The sequence below is a fragment of the Equus asinus genome, chromosome 12 (genome assembly GCF_041296235.1).
Source record: "Equus asinus isolate D_3611 breed Donkey chromosome 12, EquAss-T2T_v2, whole genome shotgun sequence".
Classification (NCBI taxonomy): domain Eukaryota; kingdom Metazoa; phylum Chordata; class Mammalia; order Perissodactyla; family Equidae; genus Equus; species Equus asinus.
The window spans coordinates 80,594,484-80,608,203 of NC_091801.1; the positions used below are offsets into that span (position 1 = coordinate 80,594,484).

A 13,720-nucleotide genomic window follows, 5' to 3' on the forward strand; every position below is an offset into this window, starting at 1 on the left:
TCAACTAATCAGTCAAGACATGAACGAGTGCTGAAAGAGTATTCTTTTAGACCACTGTTAAATTACCCGGCCTCTGGATGCACCTTGGCAGGATGAGGCCCTGAGTCTTGCTGAAACCAACTTGCCACCCTGCCTCACTCTTTCCCCGCTTTGATCCTGCATAAACATGCACATCCAAATGACTTCATCCGTAATGTAAAATGTAGAGTGGTCCCAACGATGGGTATGATAATGAATTGCCTGGAACTAGCGTAGCCACGCATGCTCACCCACCCACCTGTGCATTCAGCACACGGACTGGACATGTGGCTCTGTGCTAGGCCTCCCAGAGGAAAATGATTCATCCCAGTCCTTGAGGGGTCACATGCAGATGGATGAAGGAGATAAGAAAGGAGTCATCACGTGGAACTGAGGAGAAGAAAACTAGGATTTATTGAGCACCTTTTCATGCCAGGCATGTCACATGCACACATACGCTCAATGCAATTTATTTCAGAGGCAGAATCCTGGAGGCACAGATTTGCCAATTCTGGCCAGTGCCCTAGCCGATTGCCCACCATCAGGAAAACATGGGAGTGGTCACCAGACCCCTTATTTTACAATTAAAGTGAGTGAAACCACAGTGAGGAGCTTTAAGGAGTCCTATCCAAAGCTTAGAAGCCAAATTAACTCTCAGGGGTGCTTTCTCCATACCAGCTTCCCCATCTTTGGCCTAGACACAGGATTCCATGAAGCTTTGCCAACCCAAGTGCTATTATTTCACTTCTGTAAGCTTGAAACACCAAGGTGGCCACATTTGCTCCCAAAGGACCAACTGTGTCCTCTTTGTGTGCACTTTCCATCAGGAGGCACAAATATTCTTCATGTCTGCAAATTCTTTCTCTTCCTGCTTCACTTGTCTCTCCTGGGAAGTGGTGACTTCTGGATAGTTTCACCCTGGGTGACTTCTGGGCACGACCAATAATAGTAACTCTTTGCATTTTCTTAAAGTTTCCTTTTGAGGAAAGAGGTCAAGTTGGCAAGTGTCTGGTCAGTGTTTCATAGCACCAAGAGTTTTCTTAAAGTGGGCAGCTACACTTCAGATCGGGGGCTGTCAGAAGAACTGAGAAAAACAATGCACTGTCCCACAAATCAAGTTTTCCCAACTTGAGAGGAGAGGGGAAAAATCTCACAAAGCATTATCATAGGAAATAATAATAATAATAATTAACAATAATAATAATATTAATAATAATCTGACCGACCGGCAGCATCTGTTGGTTTTAATAATTTTGAGGTCTCTCAAGAAAATAAACAAAAGCAAATGATAAAAGAAAGAAAAAACACATGGCTGAAGTGTTTCAAGACCTCTGGCTTCCCATCAGGCTCTGAGTTCAAGTTTCAGAAATCCACCGCCATCTCCTGGTGTTCCAGAATCTTCTAGGGGCCCTTCACATTACCAGGTCGGGCAGCGAGGTTGGCAAAGTAGGCACACTGAGAGGGGTCACACTGGCCAGGGGGTCCAGGTGGGCCAGGGGGCCCAGGATGTCCAGCTGGTCCTGTCTCCCCTTGAGGGCCGGGATGCCCAGGAAGCCCATCTTTAGCATAGCCAGGTTCCCCGGGTTGACCTGGCCCAAGGAGAAAAAGAAACAGTAGTTGGTTGAAGGTCCTTCTGGAGAAAATGAACCCTGCTTTCACTGCTTCCTTCAGTGTGAACAGAGGACTTGAAACATCCTCAGAGAGACTATCCCATGGTCTGGGGGCTCTGCCCTGAGTGATTAGAATGGTCCACTTGGACACTGGGTAGCAGGAGCACCTTAATCTACAGGAGAAGGGGTTGTCCTAACTGTTTGGACATATACAGTAATCAGAGTGCCATTGGAGGGAAGTAAACAAGGGTAGGCCAGGTAGGGAACACGTTCTCCATAATGAGGCGAATGAGAAACCAGGCCATCTATGTTCTTATAGGTTCTAGGAGATGCGTCTGAATTGGAAGTGGGAGGCCAAGTCCTCATTGTTAACCACGAGCCTCAATTCAACTGTCTTTAGAGGCAGCTAGTGACATTCCATTATTGTCCCAAATATTCTATAGTTTCTAAGCTTTATCTACATGTTAAGTTTGAACCATATACTTGGACTACATTAATCTATTCTGCAATCGTAGTCGAAGACTTTGTAAGTAGGATGTGACTGACACTTAGATAGCCCCAAATTTAGACCCAGCAATATTACCTATAGACAAACTTCTATGCCTCCACCTATTAAGCATCACATATCATGCATAATCAGCCAATCTCTCTTTCTGTCTTGGCAACTGAGAAGCTCAGGGCTAAGTGCTGGAGTTAATCCTACCAACGATAATGCTTCTTAAGTCTTGGCAATCACCATGTTAGAAAATCTGAGTCCCCTTATAAAATAAACAAATGTAGACTTTTCCCTTTAAAAGATCTTTAGACGTTTCATGAAGTCTAAGATTCATGAATGCTGTGGTAGTAGTTATTTTATCTATAGTCCTGCATAGACCGAGTTTTGAGACCAGCAGTGTTATTCCTTCCTTCATCTAGGAACCACTGGAGTAGGGTCACTATCTCAGCCTCATACTGGTGCAGTAGTTTGCCCCTTCTAAATGGTTTCTGTTCTGCCTTTTAATCTTTATTTGAAATTGCCTTACTTTAAAAATATTCTTAATAAGTTATTGGAAAGTAAGTAAACTGTCAAAAATAAATATTTATAATGTATTTCTAGTTATCTTCTCATGAGGATAACAATACATGTCCAAAGCAGGAAATTTAAAAAATCAAGAGGATACAAATACTAAAATTGAAATTATCTACAGGCCTAATATTAAGAAATGATCTCAGGTAACCATATCAACTAGAATTAAATAAAAATGGAAGCCTCAGTGAGGTGGAGTTTGCTAACAATTAGTCTAGTTTCTTCCACCCTCTACTTCTACACCTCATCTTGGGACGTCATACTGCTCCAATCTAGGGATCTTCCCATGCAGCCACTAGGTAGGATAACCAGCTTGTCCAGGTTTTTAAACTGGAGCCCCCTCAGCCCCAGACAAGCCAGGAGTGCTGGCCACTCTGCCTCTCGGCCAGCATTCCCCAAAATGCGTGCTAAGAAACAGGAATGGGGTATGAACAAGCACATCGTGAAAGAAAAAGGGTTCCACCATCAAGTGAGTTTGGGAAATGCTGGCTTAAACAAAATAAACATTATTTTTTTACCCAAGGTGCCTCAGCACATGTAAGAAGTTAACATGCACTAGGAATGACTAAAATGGAGACCGGTTCCCAGGACTGTCCAGACTTATTTACCCCAAATTAGCTTTGGTCAGGACCATGTCATAGGATTTTTAATTCCCGGGATACTCTTCGAGAACTCATGGGATATACTGCAGTTTTCTTAGCACGTCAAGAAGCTGGCACTTTAGAAAGATTTAACGAAAACAAGTCAGTGTTCTTGTCTCCTCGTCAGTTAAACCTAATCCTTTCTCCCGGCTGTTCCTGAGCCTGTGGCGGTGCGGGAGGAGAGCCCCTGTGTGTTTCTCACCCATGGTGCAGGGCCACCCTCACCCTGAGGCTCCCACACCATGCCTACCTGGGATCCCAGGAGGCCCCATCTCGCCTCGGAGGCCAACTCCAGGTGCACCCGGGTCACCTTTGGCTCCTCGCTCCCCTGGGGAGAAAAACATGCCCTTTGGTGGTGGAGACCCACGATGAGCGCAGAGACAGGGGTCCCACCCTGCAGGAGGGGCAAGGCCAGCACCGTGCTGCTGCAGCCTTTCCCTCAGAGCCACCCTTACTCACACACACGCCACAAGTGGACCCCTAATTCCTGTTCACACACTCACTCACATACACTGACACACACAAACACTCCCACGTAGAAATACACGTGAACATAAAAATAAATGGACGTTCCCTCCTAAACTCATGTTCAAATACACAGATTTACTTGTAAATATTCACTCCAGTGCATAACTTCTCAATTACATACACACATATGCACACTCACACACATATTAGCAAATGTATGCATACACCCTTATACACACACAGACACACTCAGACACAGGGCCCAAGTGCACACACCCACACACTCTCTCCATACGTACACACATGTTCACAGACATCCACTCACACATGTCTACACTTCCCCAGTTTCTCAAAGGATTTTACCAGACCCTTTTTCAAGAAGGAACTGGGTGATGAGCAAATTTAGCACCCCAGGTCATACGGGCGTATACCTAAGACACGGCTCTACTCTCAGGAAGCCCGAAATCTAGTAAGATTGATGGAACAGGAGGGCACAGACAGCATTCGAATATGAAGCAGAATGTGATAAGTACCATGATAGGAATTTCACACCACAACGGATGTTCAGAGGAGAGAGGGTCCATTGCCTCTGGGAGGATAGTTAAGATTATATTTGAGCTAATACTGTACAGATTTGAGTAAACTATCTCTCTCAACTTCTTTTTTTCATCATTCACTTTTTTTTGGGGCCACATTATTTCCAGAATATCTCCGATATGCAATGTTATATTTTCTTTTGTAATCCAAGTTGAAATTTTGCAAGTTCATAGAGACTGTAGACCATTCTTATTTATTTTTATAATTATTACATTTGGTCACTATTCTGTCACAGTCTGATGTTTTCCATACTTTATGCTTTCTTATGGCCATTTATTTCATGAATTTTGTTTTATGAAGCAATATAGGCAGGACTTACATAGAAATTTAATAAAAAGTTCAGTAAGGACAAACATTGCAGGGAATAAATGAATGAATAAAGAATTCAGGAAGAGAAGACTGAAAGAAGATGTTAGGGGCTGCAATTTCCCTAACCCCAAGGCTCTAAGTGGAGATGAAGCCACACCCCGTGCTTCTTTGCCCAGCCCATGTTTATTTCTCACCAGAGAGAGGAGTGAATGACCAGCTTGGTGAGTATGGCTTCAGACCCTTCCTCGCTGTCACATCTGTCTGCCAGCAGAGAGAGTGCGATCTGACCTGCTGCGACCGTGCATTAGGTGAAGTGGGACCAGCGCTGCCCAGGAGGAGAGACTCACCTGTCCAGACCACTATGTCCAGGTAAGGCACTCTCCCTGAGAGCTGGAGATGTAGCAGCCATTTTTAGCTGCAGCTCCAAGCCACTTTTTCAAAACAGCTGGTGTTTAATGCCCATTTACCTGGAGATTAACTGTCTCCCTCCTCGGTTAGTTCTAAGGTCAGAAGGGGAAAGGGACTTTTTGTATCACTCCCTTGAACTTGAACAGTGGAGATGGAGAGAGAACAAGAGAGCAGGAGGGAACTGATCCAATCTTCCTGGCAGAAGCATAATTTTGCAAAAATGTCAAGTATGAAAACCCCTTATACATATGAAAAAATTATATGATGCCAAAATTCAGGATGTTACCAAGCTACAGGGATGAGAATGGAATAAATTATGCACATGCAGCTGGAGTGTGCGCCTCACACCCCAGCTCCTCAGCCCACCCGCAGTCTACGAAGCACATCTCGTCCAGGTCCTCACTCACCTTTCGGACCTATTGGTCCAGAGGGTCCTTCCAGACCCACCTGCCCGGGCCGTCCTGGCTCCCCCATCAGGCCCGCCCGGCCCGGAAGCCCATCTTTTCCAGGGGGTCCTGGGGGCCCAGGTCTGCCTTGAGATGCCTTCACATGCGCTGGGGGCATCTGGGCCAGGAGGTAGGCGAGTTTGGCTATGGAGCAGGAAAAATAGAGAGGCATTCCATGAAAGAGAGATAAAGGACAAAGGACAGGATGGCAACTCACGGCAAAGCTCAGAAATGGAAAGACATTAACAACCACAGAACAACACCAATATAAACTACACCAGCAGCACACCACTTAGCACGTGTGCAGACTTGTACGTGACCCTTCTGCCTGGGGTCGGCCACAGGGGCTGACTCAGTTGATGGTAACTATCACTGCCTCTGGAGCCAGGCTGTTGGGCTGGGATCCCAGTGCAGCCACTGCCAGCTGTGCAGCCTTAGGCAGGCCACTTGACCTCTCTTAGCCTTCATTCCATTTTCTATAAAAGGGAGGCAATGAAATAACAGCTACCCCATTGGGTTGTTGTGACAATGGAGTAATGAGATAATGAGATAAAGCATGCAAAAAAGTGCCTGGCACATGGTAAGTGCTCCGTGGATGCTGGCTGCTCCAATCACAGCAGGACTGACAGCAGTAATAGCAGCATCAGCATCAGCAGCAGTAGACGGACTTGTTGTTGTAGTAATTGAGTTGGGGAAACTGAGGCTGGGGGGGTTGGATTTAAGTGGCTTACACAAAGCTATTTAATGACTTATCTGAAAGTCAAATTCCTCATCTTTAAACCAAAGGGGTAGATATGATGTCATTAATGACCCTTATATGTCTAAAGTATTAAGATTACAGAATTGGTTAAAAAACCCAGAGGTCCAGTTGCTGGCTGCCACATCTTTCTATTGCACTGGGGATGCAGTGTCCATCCAATGGCCCACAAGAGCTGTCTTTGTTTGATATACAGTCACAGATAATCGGGCTAAGCCCCTCATCTCATAAATGATGTGACTGAGCCCAGAGAGACTGGGGTGCTACCCAAGTCCCCTGGGTTTCGGTGGTAAGACCAAGGCAGAGTCAGGGTCTTCTGAGTGCCCCAGTGATTTGCTCCCCTTCTTCTCACACAAGGTGGCAGGAGGATGTGGTGTAGCTCTGAGACCTGTGGAAACCCGCTTAACTTCTCTGAGTCTTGGTTTTCTCATCTTTAAAGCGGACTTGATGCTTCCTCCTCCAAAGGTTGTTTGGAAGAAAGGACTCAGCCCAACAGATGCTCCATCTGAACGTGTTCAAGAGAGGTCTTGTCCCTGCTCTTGGGCTGGAAACTTCCCCAGGGCAGAGGCCATTTCTGTCACTGATAAATCTAACACCCAGAAGGCAGAATGTGGAGATCCCCAGACAGGAGACTTCAGGACAGACCCACCCAACGGCATCCACCATTTTAGCCTTTGGTTTTCTTCTTTTCATCACCTCCCTCCCTTTCTCACCCAAAACCCAACTCCTTGCCATCTGCTCCAGGTAATTCTCTTTGGTTCTCCTGTGAAAGGAGATGGAGCATGCTCTCCTGGACACTCCAAGAAGGCTGGGATGAGGGTCACCTTGTTCAATGCTGCATTCCCATACCCAACTCAGAGTCTGACACATGGTAGGTGCAAGATAACTGTCTGAGACACGACCACATAAACAACTGTGCCCTCCCCTTTGGTCCATCTGTGCCTAGGAACAGTCATAGATTTCTCATCTTCCTTGCCACGGGGTTATCTGTGCCTTTCTTCTCCTAACAGTTTCCATCACCGAGGGAAGTGGGAACATGGTGGTTAAGAGCAAGGATTCTGCAGCAAGGCTGCCTGCTTGTAACCCTGGTCAGATACTTACCACCTCTTCAGCCTCCAGTGAGTTACTTAGCATCTCTCCTCTTAACAACTGTAGGTGCCCCATGAGATGGGTGGGATGCTTTCACGAGTTAACATGTGCAAGTACTCAGAACTCCACCTGACATATGGCAAGCCCTACAAGCTGTCATTATTACTATTACCTTCCTGCCCTTCTCCCTCCCTGAGCATCTGCTATGTACCAGGCTCATGCAAGACTGTGGGATTTGACAATAACTCCAGTGCACTAGGATTAAAGAGGGTTCTAGTTCCTTGAAAGCACTGTGTGTGCCTGCTCCCCATAAGGTCTTCGCACATGCTGTCCCAAAGGACTGAGGTCTCCTGCCTTCTTTCAGCTTTCATGGCCCCTCCTCCAAGAAGCCTTCCCTCATCTGTTCCCTGCCCTCTGAGCTACCTTAGGAACTGTCATCTGTCCTCTTTCGATGCCCTCTGTGCCAAATTAAATCACAGACCTTTTCTTATTGTACTGAAGCCACCTTATCTGTTTCCTTATCCACCTCTTCCCCTGGACTGTGAGTTCTCTGAGGCCCACCGCAGGCCTACCAAAATTGCTTGTTGGTTAGATAAGTGATTGAACGCACAGAATAAATGACTGATCATGGGAGACCTGGTTCTGTTGATGGTGAGCTGCCCCTACTAGAAGTAATCAAATAGGAGTAATTCAAGCTTCACCACAAAGAAGTTTGGAGAGGGGTCTGTTGTCAGGAAGGCTGGCTGGAGCCTGCACGGTGCTCCTTAATCCTGATTTCTATACCTGAGCTGCTCTTCGGGCGCCTTTCCTAAACCAAGTTGCAGAAGTACCAATGGATGAATAAAAGGACTGCTTCCCAGGCTCTTAAAAGCACCCAGGCCCACATATGACTGGCTATGATAAAGTCCAGCTACTCACTTTCCAGCTGTTTGCTGAGTTCTTCTTGGATGAGCCGCCGGAGTGTGTCCAGCGATGGAGATTCCCCCTAGGAGGGAGGGAAGGTGGAGTTATTTATCTCCCCAGTAACTCTTGCCGCCCAAGATCCCTGATGGCTCAGGAAGCCAAGAGGCTCACCGGCAATACCAACCATATGTTCGTACCCCATTTTCCTAGTCCAGTCCATTACACATCTGGACTCACTTTCCCCTTACTCTGTCACCCAGGCAGCATCGTCCCATTTTATGTAGTGACCTAGACTTTGGGCTCTCTGAGGCCCCTCCTGCCCCTCCCTCCACACCCTTTCCACTCCTTAGCTGTTACTCCTCCTGCACAAACCACTTTCCAAGCACTGGACCTGGGCCGTCTGGCCCCGAATCTCCCCCTGCCAAAGTCCTGTCAACCTTCAGGGCTCAGCTCACAGGATCAGGTTTCATTTGGCTGTTCTGGTTCCCAGGGTCTGGTTTTCCCTGCTCTGGTCTCCTTGGCCCTACACAGGTGTCTGATACAGTCCTGGAGCTTGGTTTGGAGAAGCTGATGGATCTGAGGGGCAGAGAAGCAGAGCGCTGCCTCCAGGCTCACACAGTGACATATGACTCTTAGAAGAATCTATGAAAGCGGTTGTCACATCATATTGGCTCATCCCTTGTTGTCTGACTCCTCCAGGGCAGTGTCCAGTCCCCAAGAGTGAGGGTCTTTCTGTGCTCAACTCTGCAGCCCCAGCATCCGGCATGTGGCCCAGCATGAGATGGATTCCATTCCCTTATTCTCTTTATTTTTCTAGTCAGTAATCTTTAACGATAGTCCCAGAATGTCCATGGCTACCCACAGCAGCAGGACTAGAAGGACTTAGCAAGGACCCAAGGGGCCTTTGGAAGCCCACCAAGTCCTCCAGCCCCCTTCCCTGAACTTGGCAGAGAGACAGGCTCTGGCTGCCCAGCCTCTCTCAGGATGGCTGAAACTCAAGCCACCAGGAAGTGACAGACTGCAGAGCATCAAAGCTGGCAGGGACCCTGGAGATCCCCTAAGCCCATGGTATGAGGACAGTGAGTGTCCCCAGAGGACATGTGGCCTGCTGAGAGGGGAAAGGGAGGGTCACATGGACTGGGCAACCTGCCCTCAGCAACACTTCTACCAGGACCAATCTTTATCTTCCTATAGCCAATGTTACAAGTTTGCGTAAAATAAGAGTTCTGCCACTAGAATAAAATTTGGTCAAAGGAAAAAATAACCCTGGTCTAAACAAGCCTTTCCTTTTCATTTGGGAAAAACCAGACCCAGAGAGAAGAGCGAGTACCCTGGGTGGGCAGAGAGAAGAGAAGCAAAGCCAGGCATCGAACTGATGGCGAGATGTCCCGAGGAGAAGCTGAGATTGCAGAGCTGGCTGCGTCTTCTCAGGTGCCCTTTGCACAGGGTTCTGGGGCGGAAGAGCTCTGCAGTCTAAGGAAGGAGGATTCCTTACACTGGGACAGGAGGTGGAACAGGAAAGGGATCTACTCTTGAGCACTTCTTAAGTTATGTGTGTTATTTCACTTCATCATCAAACAAACCTGTTAGGAGAAGATATCCTTACATTTTTTGGCAGATATGGAAGGGCAGGCTCAGAGAGGGGAAGTAACCTGCTGCAGGTCACACAGGTTACTGGGATCTATAATCTGGCCCCTCTGAAGGCCAAGCGTGTCCCCTTAGGCCCAGAGGAGCCCCAAGTTTGAGGCAACACCAGCATCCTTACCCTCAGTCCTGGAAATCCTGGCTGGCCTGGAGGCCCCGGGGGTCCAGCCGGTCCGTTCTCTCCAGGTGGTCCTTGGGGGCCCGTCAGGCCTGTGTGGCCTTTGTGGCCTGGAATCCCAGGGTCCCCTGGCTGACCCTTCCCACCAGGAGCTCCCTTGTCACCTTTGACTCCGGGATCTCCCTAGAAGAGGAAGGAGGCGTGTCAGTAAGCAGAGGACTGGAAGGTGCACCAGGGTAGACAGGTCTGCCGCAGCCGCGGGAGCGGGCCCCCACTTCCCTGCCTCCTGGGCCCTGGAGAGGAGACCTCAGTCCTGGCAGATCTGTGTCTCAGAGCTGGTTGTCAGACGAGGACATGGGACCCAGAGAGACAAAGCCACCTGCCCAAGGTCACACAGGCAGTCTGCAGAGGACAAGAACTCCATTTCCAAATCCCTATCCCATGCTCCACCTAGTAGCACGACTCCATTCACCACCTAGAGAAGGCCAGCCACCAAGACTGCCTGCCGGAGCTGCTGGCCCCTTTCGACCCCAGGGTGCTCTCTGTCAACTGGAGGGACAGTGGCATTCTTTAGACAGAAGCGTCTCACTCACAGGTAATCTCCCACTCCCTTCTCTCAGCTTGAGCGGGTCCATAGAGGATGACACTGCCTGGAACCCTTTTCTCCCCATCACTGATGCAAAGTTTAAAGTCCCGGATCAGTGCTTTGGGAACCACGGCAACCACAGGACCATCCAGTCTTCTGCCCTATGTGCTACTGTGTGTCTGACGCAGTTGTCGGTGAGTCTCAAAATATGGTGGCCACATTAACAGCCTCGGGGTGTAACAAGGGCATGTAGCAGAGAGAGGGGAGAACAAGGAGAAAAAGAAGAGAAACAGACGGTAACTGGAAAGGTGGCGTCGCTACGGCGTGACCCACAGCCCCGGAAAAGGAAGACTGTCTGGTTACGAGACATCTCCCACATGTGTGCTTAGAGGAAAAACAAAAGGAGCAAATAATGGATCAAATCTGACAGATTCTGGGGTCAATAAAAGGTGTGTGCATATTGATAACACACACACACCCACCCGGTTCTGCATGCACAAACTCTGGAAAGATAAAAAGCAAATGCACAGTGAGGGGCCCTGGGAAGCGGATGAGGACTAAACGACACGGTGGAAGGGTGCCTCCTTACTGTTGCATTCACGTTTTTCGCAATTTGCATTGTTTAACTATGTGTCTGTCTTGCTTTTACAACAACAACAACAACAAAAACCAGCAGTGAATTATTTAAAAAGTGAATGTAGCCAAATTTGAGAGGAGGTCATTTCAATTTCTCAGGTGTGACGCATTTCATGAGGTCATGGTCATCCATGCGTGGTCTTAGGTTCCAGGGCCAGTTAGGGTCCTGGTGGTCCGAGCCCCTGCATGCGAAGCCCCATCACATCTGTGGTCCAGCATTTCCTATTCATTAAACATCCCAGTATCCCTTTGCGGTGAGAGGACCCGGCCATATTTCAAATGTTCCCAGGAGTGCAAAGGAATGGGGAGCCTGACCGCTCCCTGGCAGTGTTCCACAAAACCACTTAACCAGCGAAGTCTGCTCTCCATTTATTGATGAGGTCTGAGATAAATTCATATTTGTGCTCTAATTCCCTGGCACCCAACCAAAATTCAAAACACCCCCACAGCAATAGCTCCCGGGGGCACTCGTGTGAGTGTGACACTAGCGTGGGGTACCTCAATTCCTTCTTCCTTGGCTCCATCCTCAGGAAACAACAGCCACAGGACAGAGGAATCAAAGCCACTCAGCAGGAAGCAGGGAGAGAGATGCAGAGGGGCTGAGAGTCCCTGACACTCTCTGCTTCCACTTTTCTGTCTCCTCTGGCCTGTGAGAGAAACTGGCTCCACACCCCTCCAGCTTGCAAGGAAAGCCGAGATAAATTCTCTCCAGGACCACAGAAAACAAGCCGGGGGTGGGGTGTGGGGTGGCGGTGACATCGATGTTGTGCAACAGTGTGACAGAGTGATGGTTGACCAAATGGAGGACTGTGGGCAAACGAGACGTTTCATTCCTCCAAAGACAGCGGCCCCATCGTCACGAGAGTGAGAACGCTCCCCTCCCCCCACTGGCGTTTCTGCCAAAAATAATGATTTTTCCCTTGTTGTTTTTCTGGAGGAATGAAATGTAAAGAAAGGCTTTCTGAGTGTGGCACCAAGGCAATTCATTATGGGAAAATCTGTTCCCTTGTCACCTCCAGCAAGAAATATGGCTCCCGGCAAATTGGCACTCTCTGAGCTGAGCCCGTCCTGCTCAGGCGTTGGCCCATGGAGAGAGGGAAATCTGTCAAAGTCTCGGAACATTTGCCTTTGAATTTGTAATTGCAATGATTTTACTCCTTAAAATAACTGAAAAAAAAAAAGGAAAAAAAAAAACAACAACATTGACTACGATAATATCGGAGGGAAAAGAGCCTCCCTTTGTGGGGCTCATGAACACAGAAGCCACCGCACCAGCCAGCTCTCCAGGCCTCGCTGGTCACTGACCACTTTGGACAAAGTCCCCTGGCCACCGTGAGAAGGTCACATTCCGTGACCACTTCCCTCACTTACCCTTTCTCCTTTGGGTCCTGCTTCTCCGGGCCTCCCAGGAACACCCTGCAATGAGATCCAAGGGAGGATGGTCATTGAACCACGGCCACTCCACCTGTGCTGGCATCTTTGCCTTTCCCAGTTCTTCCACATGATCCTGTGTGCTGAGGACAAGGGATCTTGAGAAATCAGGTCCTCCAAGAGCTCCTCGCTGCTGGTCCAGACATTGCAGGCATTGGTCTGCTTCTCTCCACTCCTCCAAGGCCCACCCTGGACCAAGGATGCCAACCCATGGGTGGGCCCTCCAGGATTCCTCCTCCACCACTCTCAGAATAAATCCCACTCCCCTTCACACACCAGGAGACCCTGCATAGATTGGTCTTCCATACGCTCTCATTGTCCCTGCCGCTCTGGCTGGCTCTACTCCCGCCAAACCAAATGACTTATATGACTTGCTGATGCGGGGAGCATGTGGTTCTGCTGTTCCATGGTCTCTGCTGGTCATCTTCCCTCTGCCTGTAGCAGGCCCCCCATTGGTTATGGACTGCGTGTTTGTGGCCCCCCGAAATTCATATGTTGAAGCCGTAGCCCCCATTGTGATGGTATTGGGAAGTGGGGTCTTTGGGAGGTAATAAGGTTTAGGTAAGGTCATAAGGGTGTCACCTCATGATGGGATCAGGGAGGGTGGGCCTGAAGACAAGGTTGCCACTAGGGCAACTAAAGAAAGAAAGAAGGGAATCTGCAGGCATCTTGATCTTGAACTTCTCAGGCCCCAGAACTGTGAGAAATACATGTCTGTTGTCTCAGCTACTCAGTCTGTGTAATTTTATAGCAGCTGAGCTGACTAAGACACTGTCCTTCTGTCTGGATCACCAACTCCCACCTGGCCTTCAGGCCTCCCCTCCTGGAAGCCCTCCCAGACCACCCAACACTTAGGTAGGGGTCCTCTACTGTTCCCACAGCCCCTCCTGGATGGCAGCCACGTTGGGGCCAGGGACACAGCCCTGCAGTCCCCACTGCTAGGACACATCCCTGCTTCTGGGATCCTCTCCACCTGGAATGTCTCTTTACTCC

General features: G+C 48.7%; 1 protein-coding gene across 3 annotated transcripts in view; it reads right to left on the reverse strand.

Annotated features, from left to right (window-relative positions):
* Positions 1-415: 415 nt before the first annotated feature.
* The window catches only part of COL22A1 (collagen type XXII alpha 1 chain), a 292,948-nt gene continuing 279,643 nt past the window's right edge, over positions 416-13,720 (reverse strand). For all 3 annotated transcript variants that reach the window (XM_070481652.1, XM_070481651.1, XM_070481653.1), the window contains 6 exons: positions 12,668-12,712; positions 10,078-10,257; positions 8,328-8,394; positions 5,525-5,707; positions 3,586-3,663; positions 416-1,607 (listed from right to left, as the gene is read on the reverse strand). In XM_070481652.1, coding sequence (XP_070337753.1) covers positions 1,420-1,607; positions 3,586-3,663; positions 5,525-5,707; positions 8,328-8,394; positions 10,078-10,257; positions 12,668-12,712 — 741 coding nt within the window. In that variant the 3' untranslated portion in view covers positions 416-1,419. The remainder of the gene's footprint in view (positions 1,608-3,585; positions 3,664-5,524; positions 5,708-8,327; positions 8,395-10,077; positions 10,258-12,667; positions 12,713-13,720) is intronic.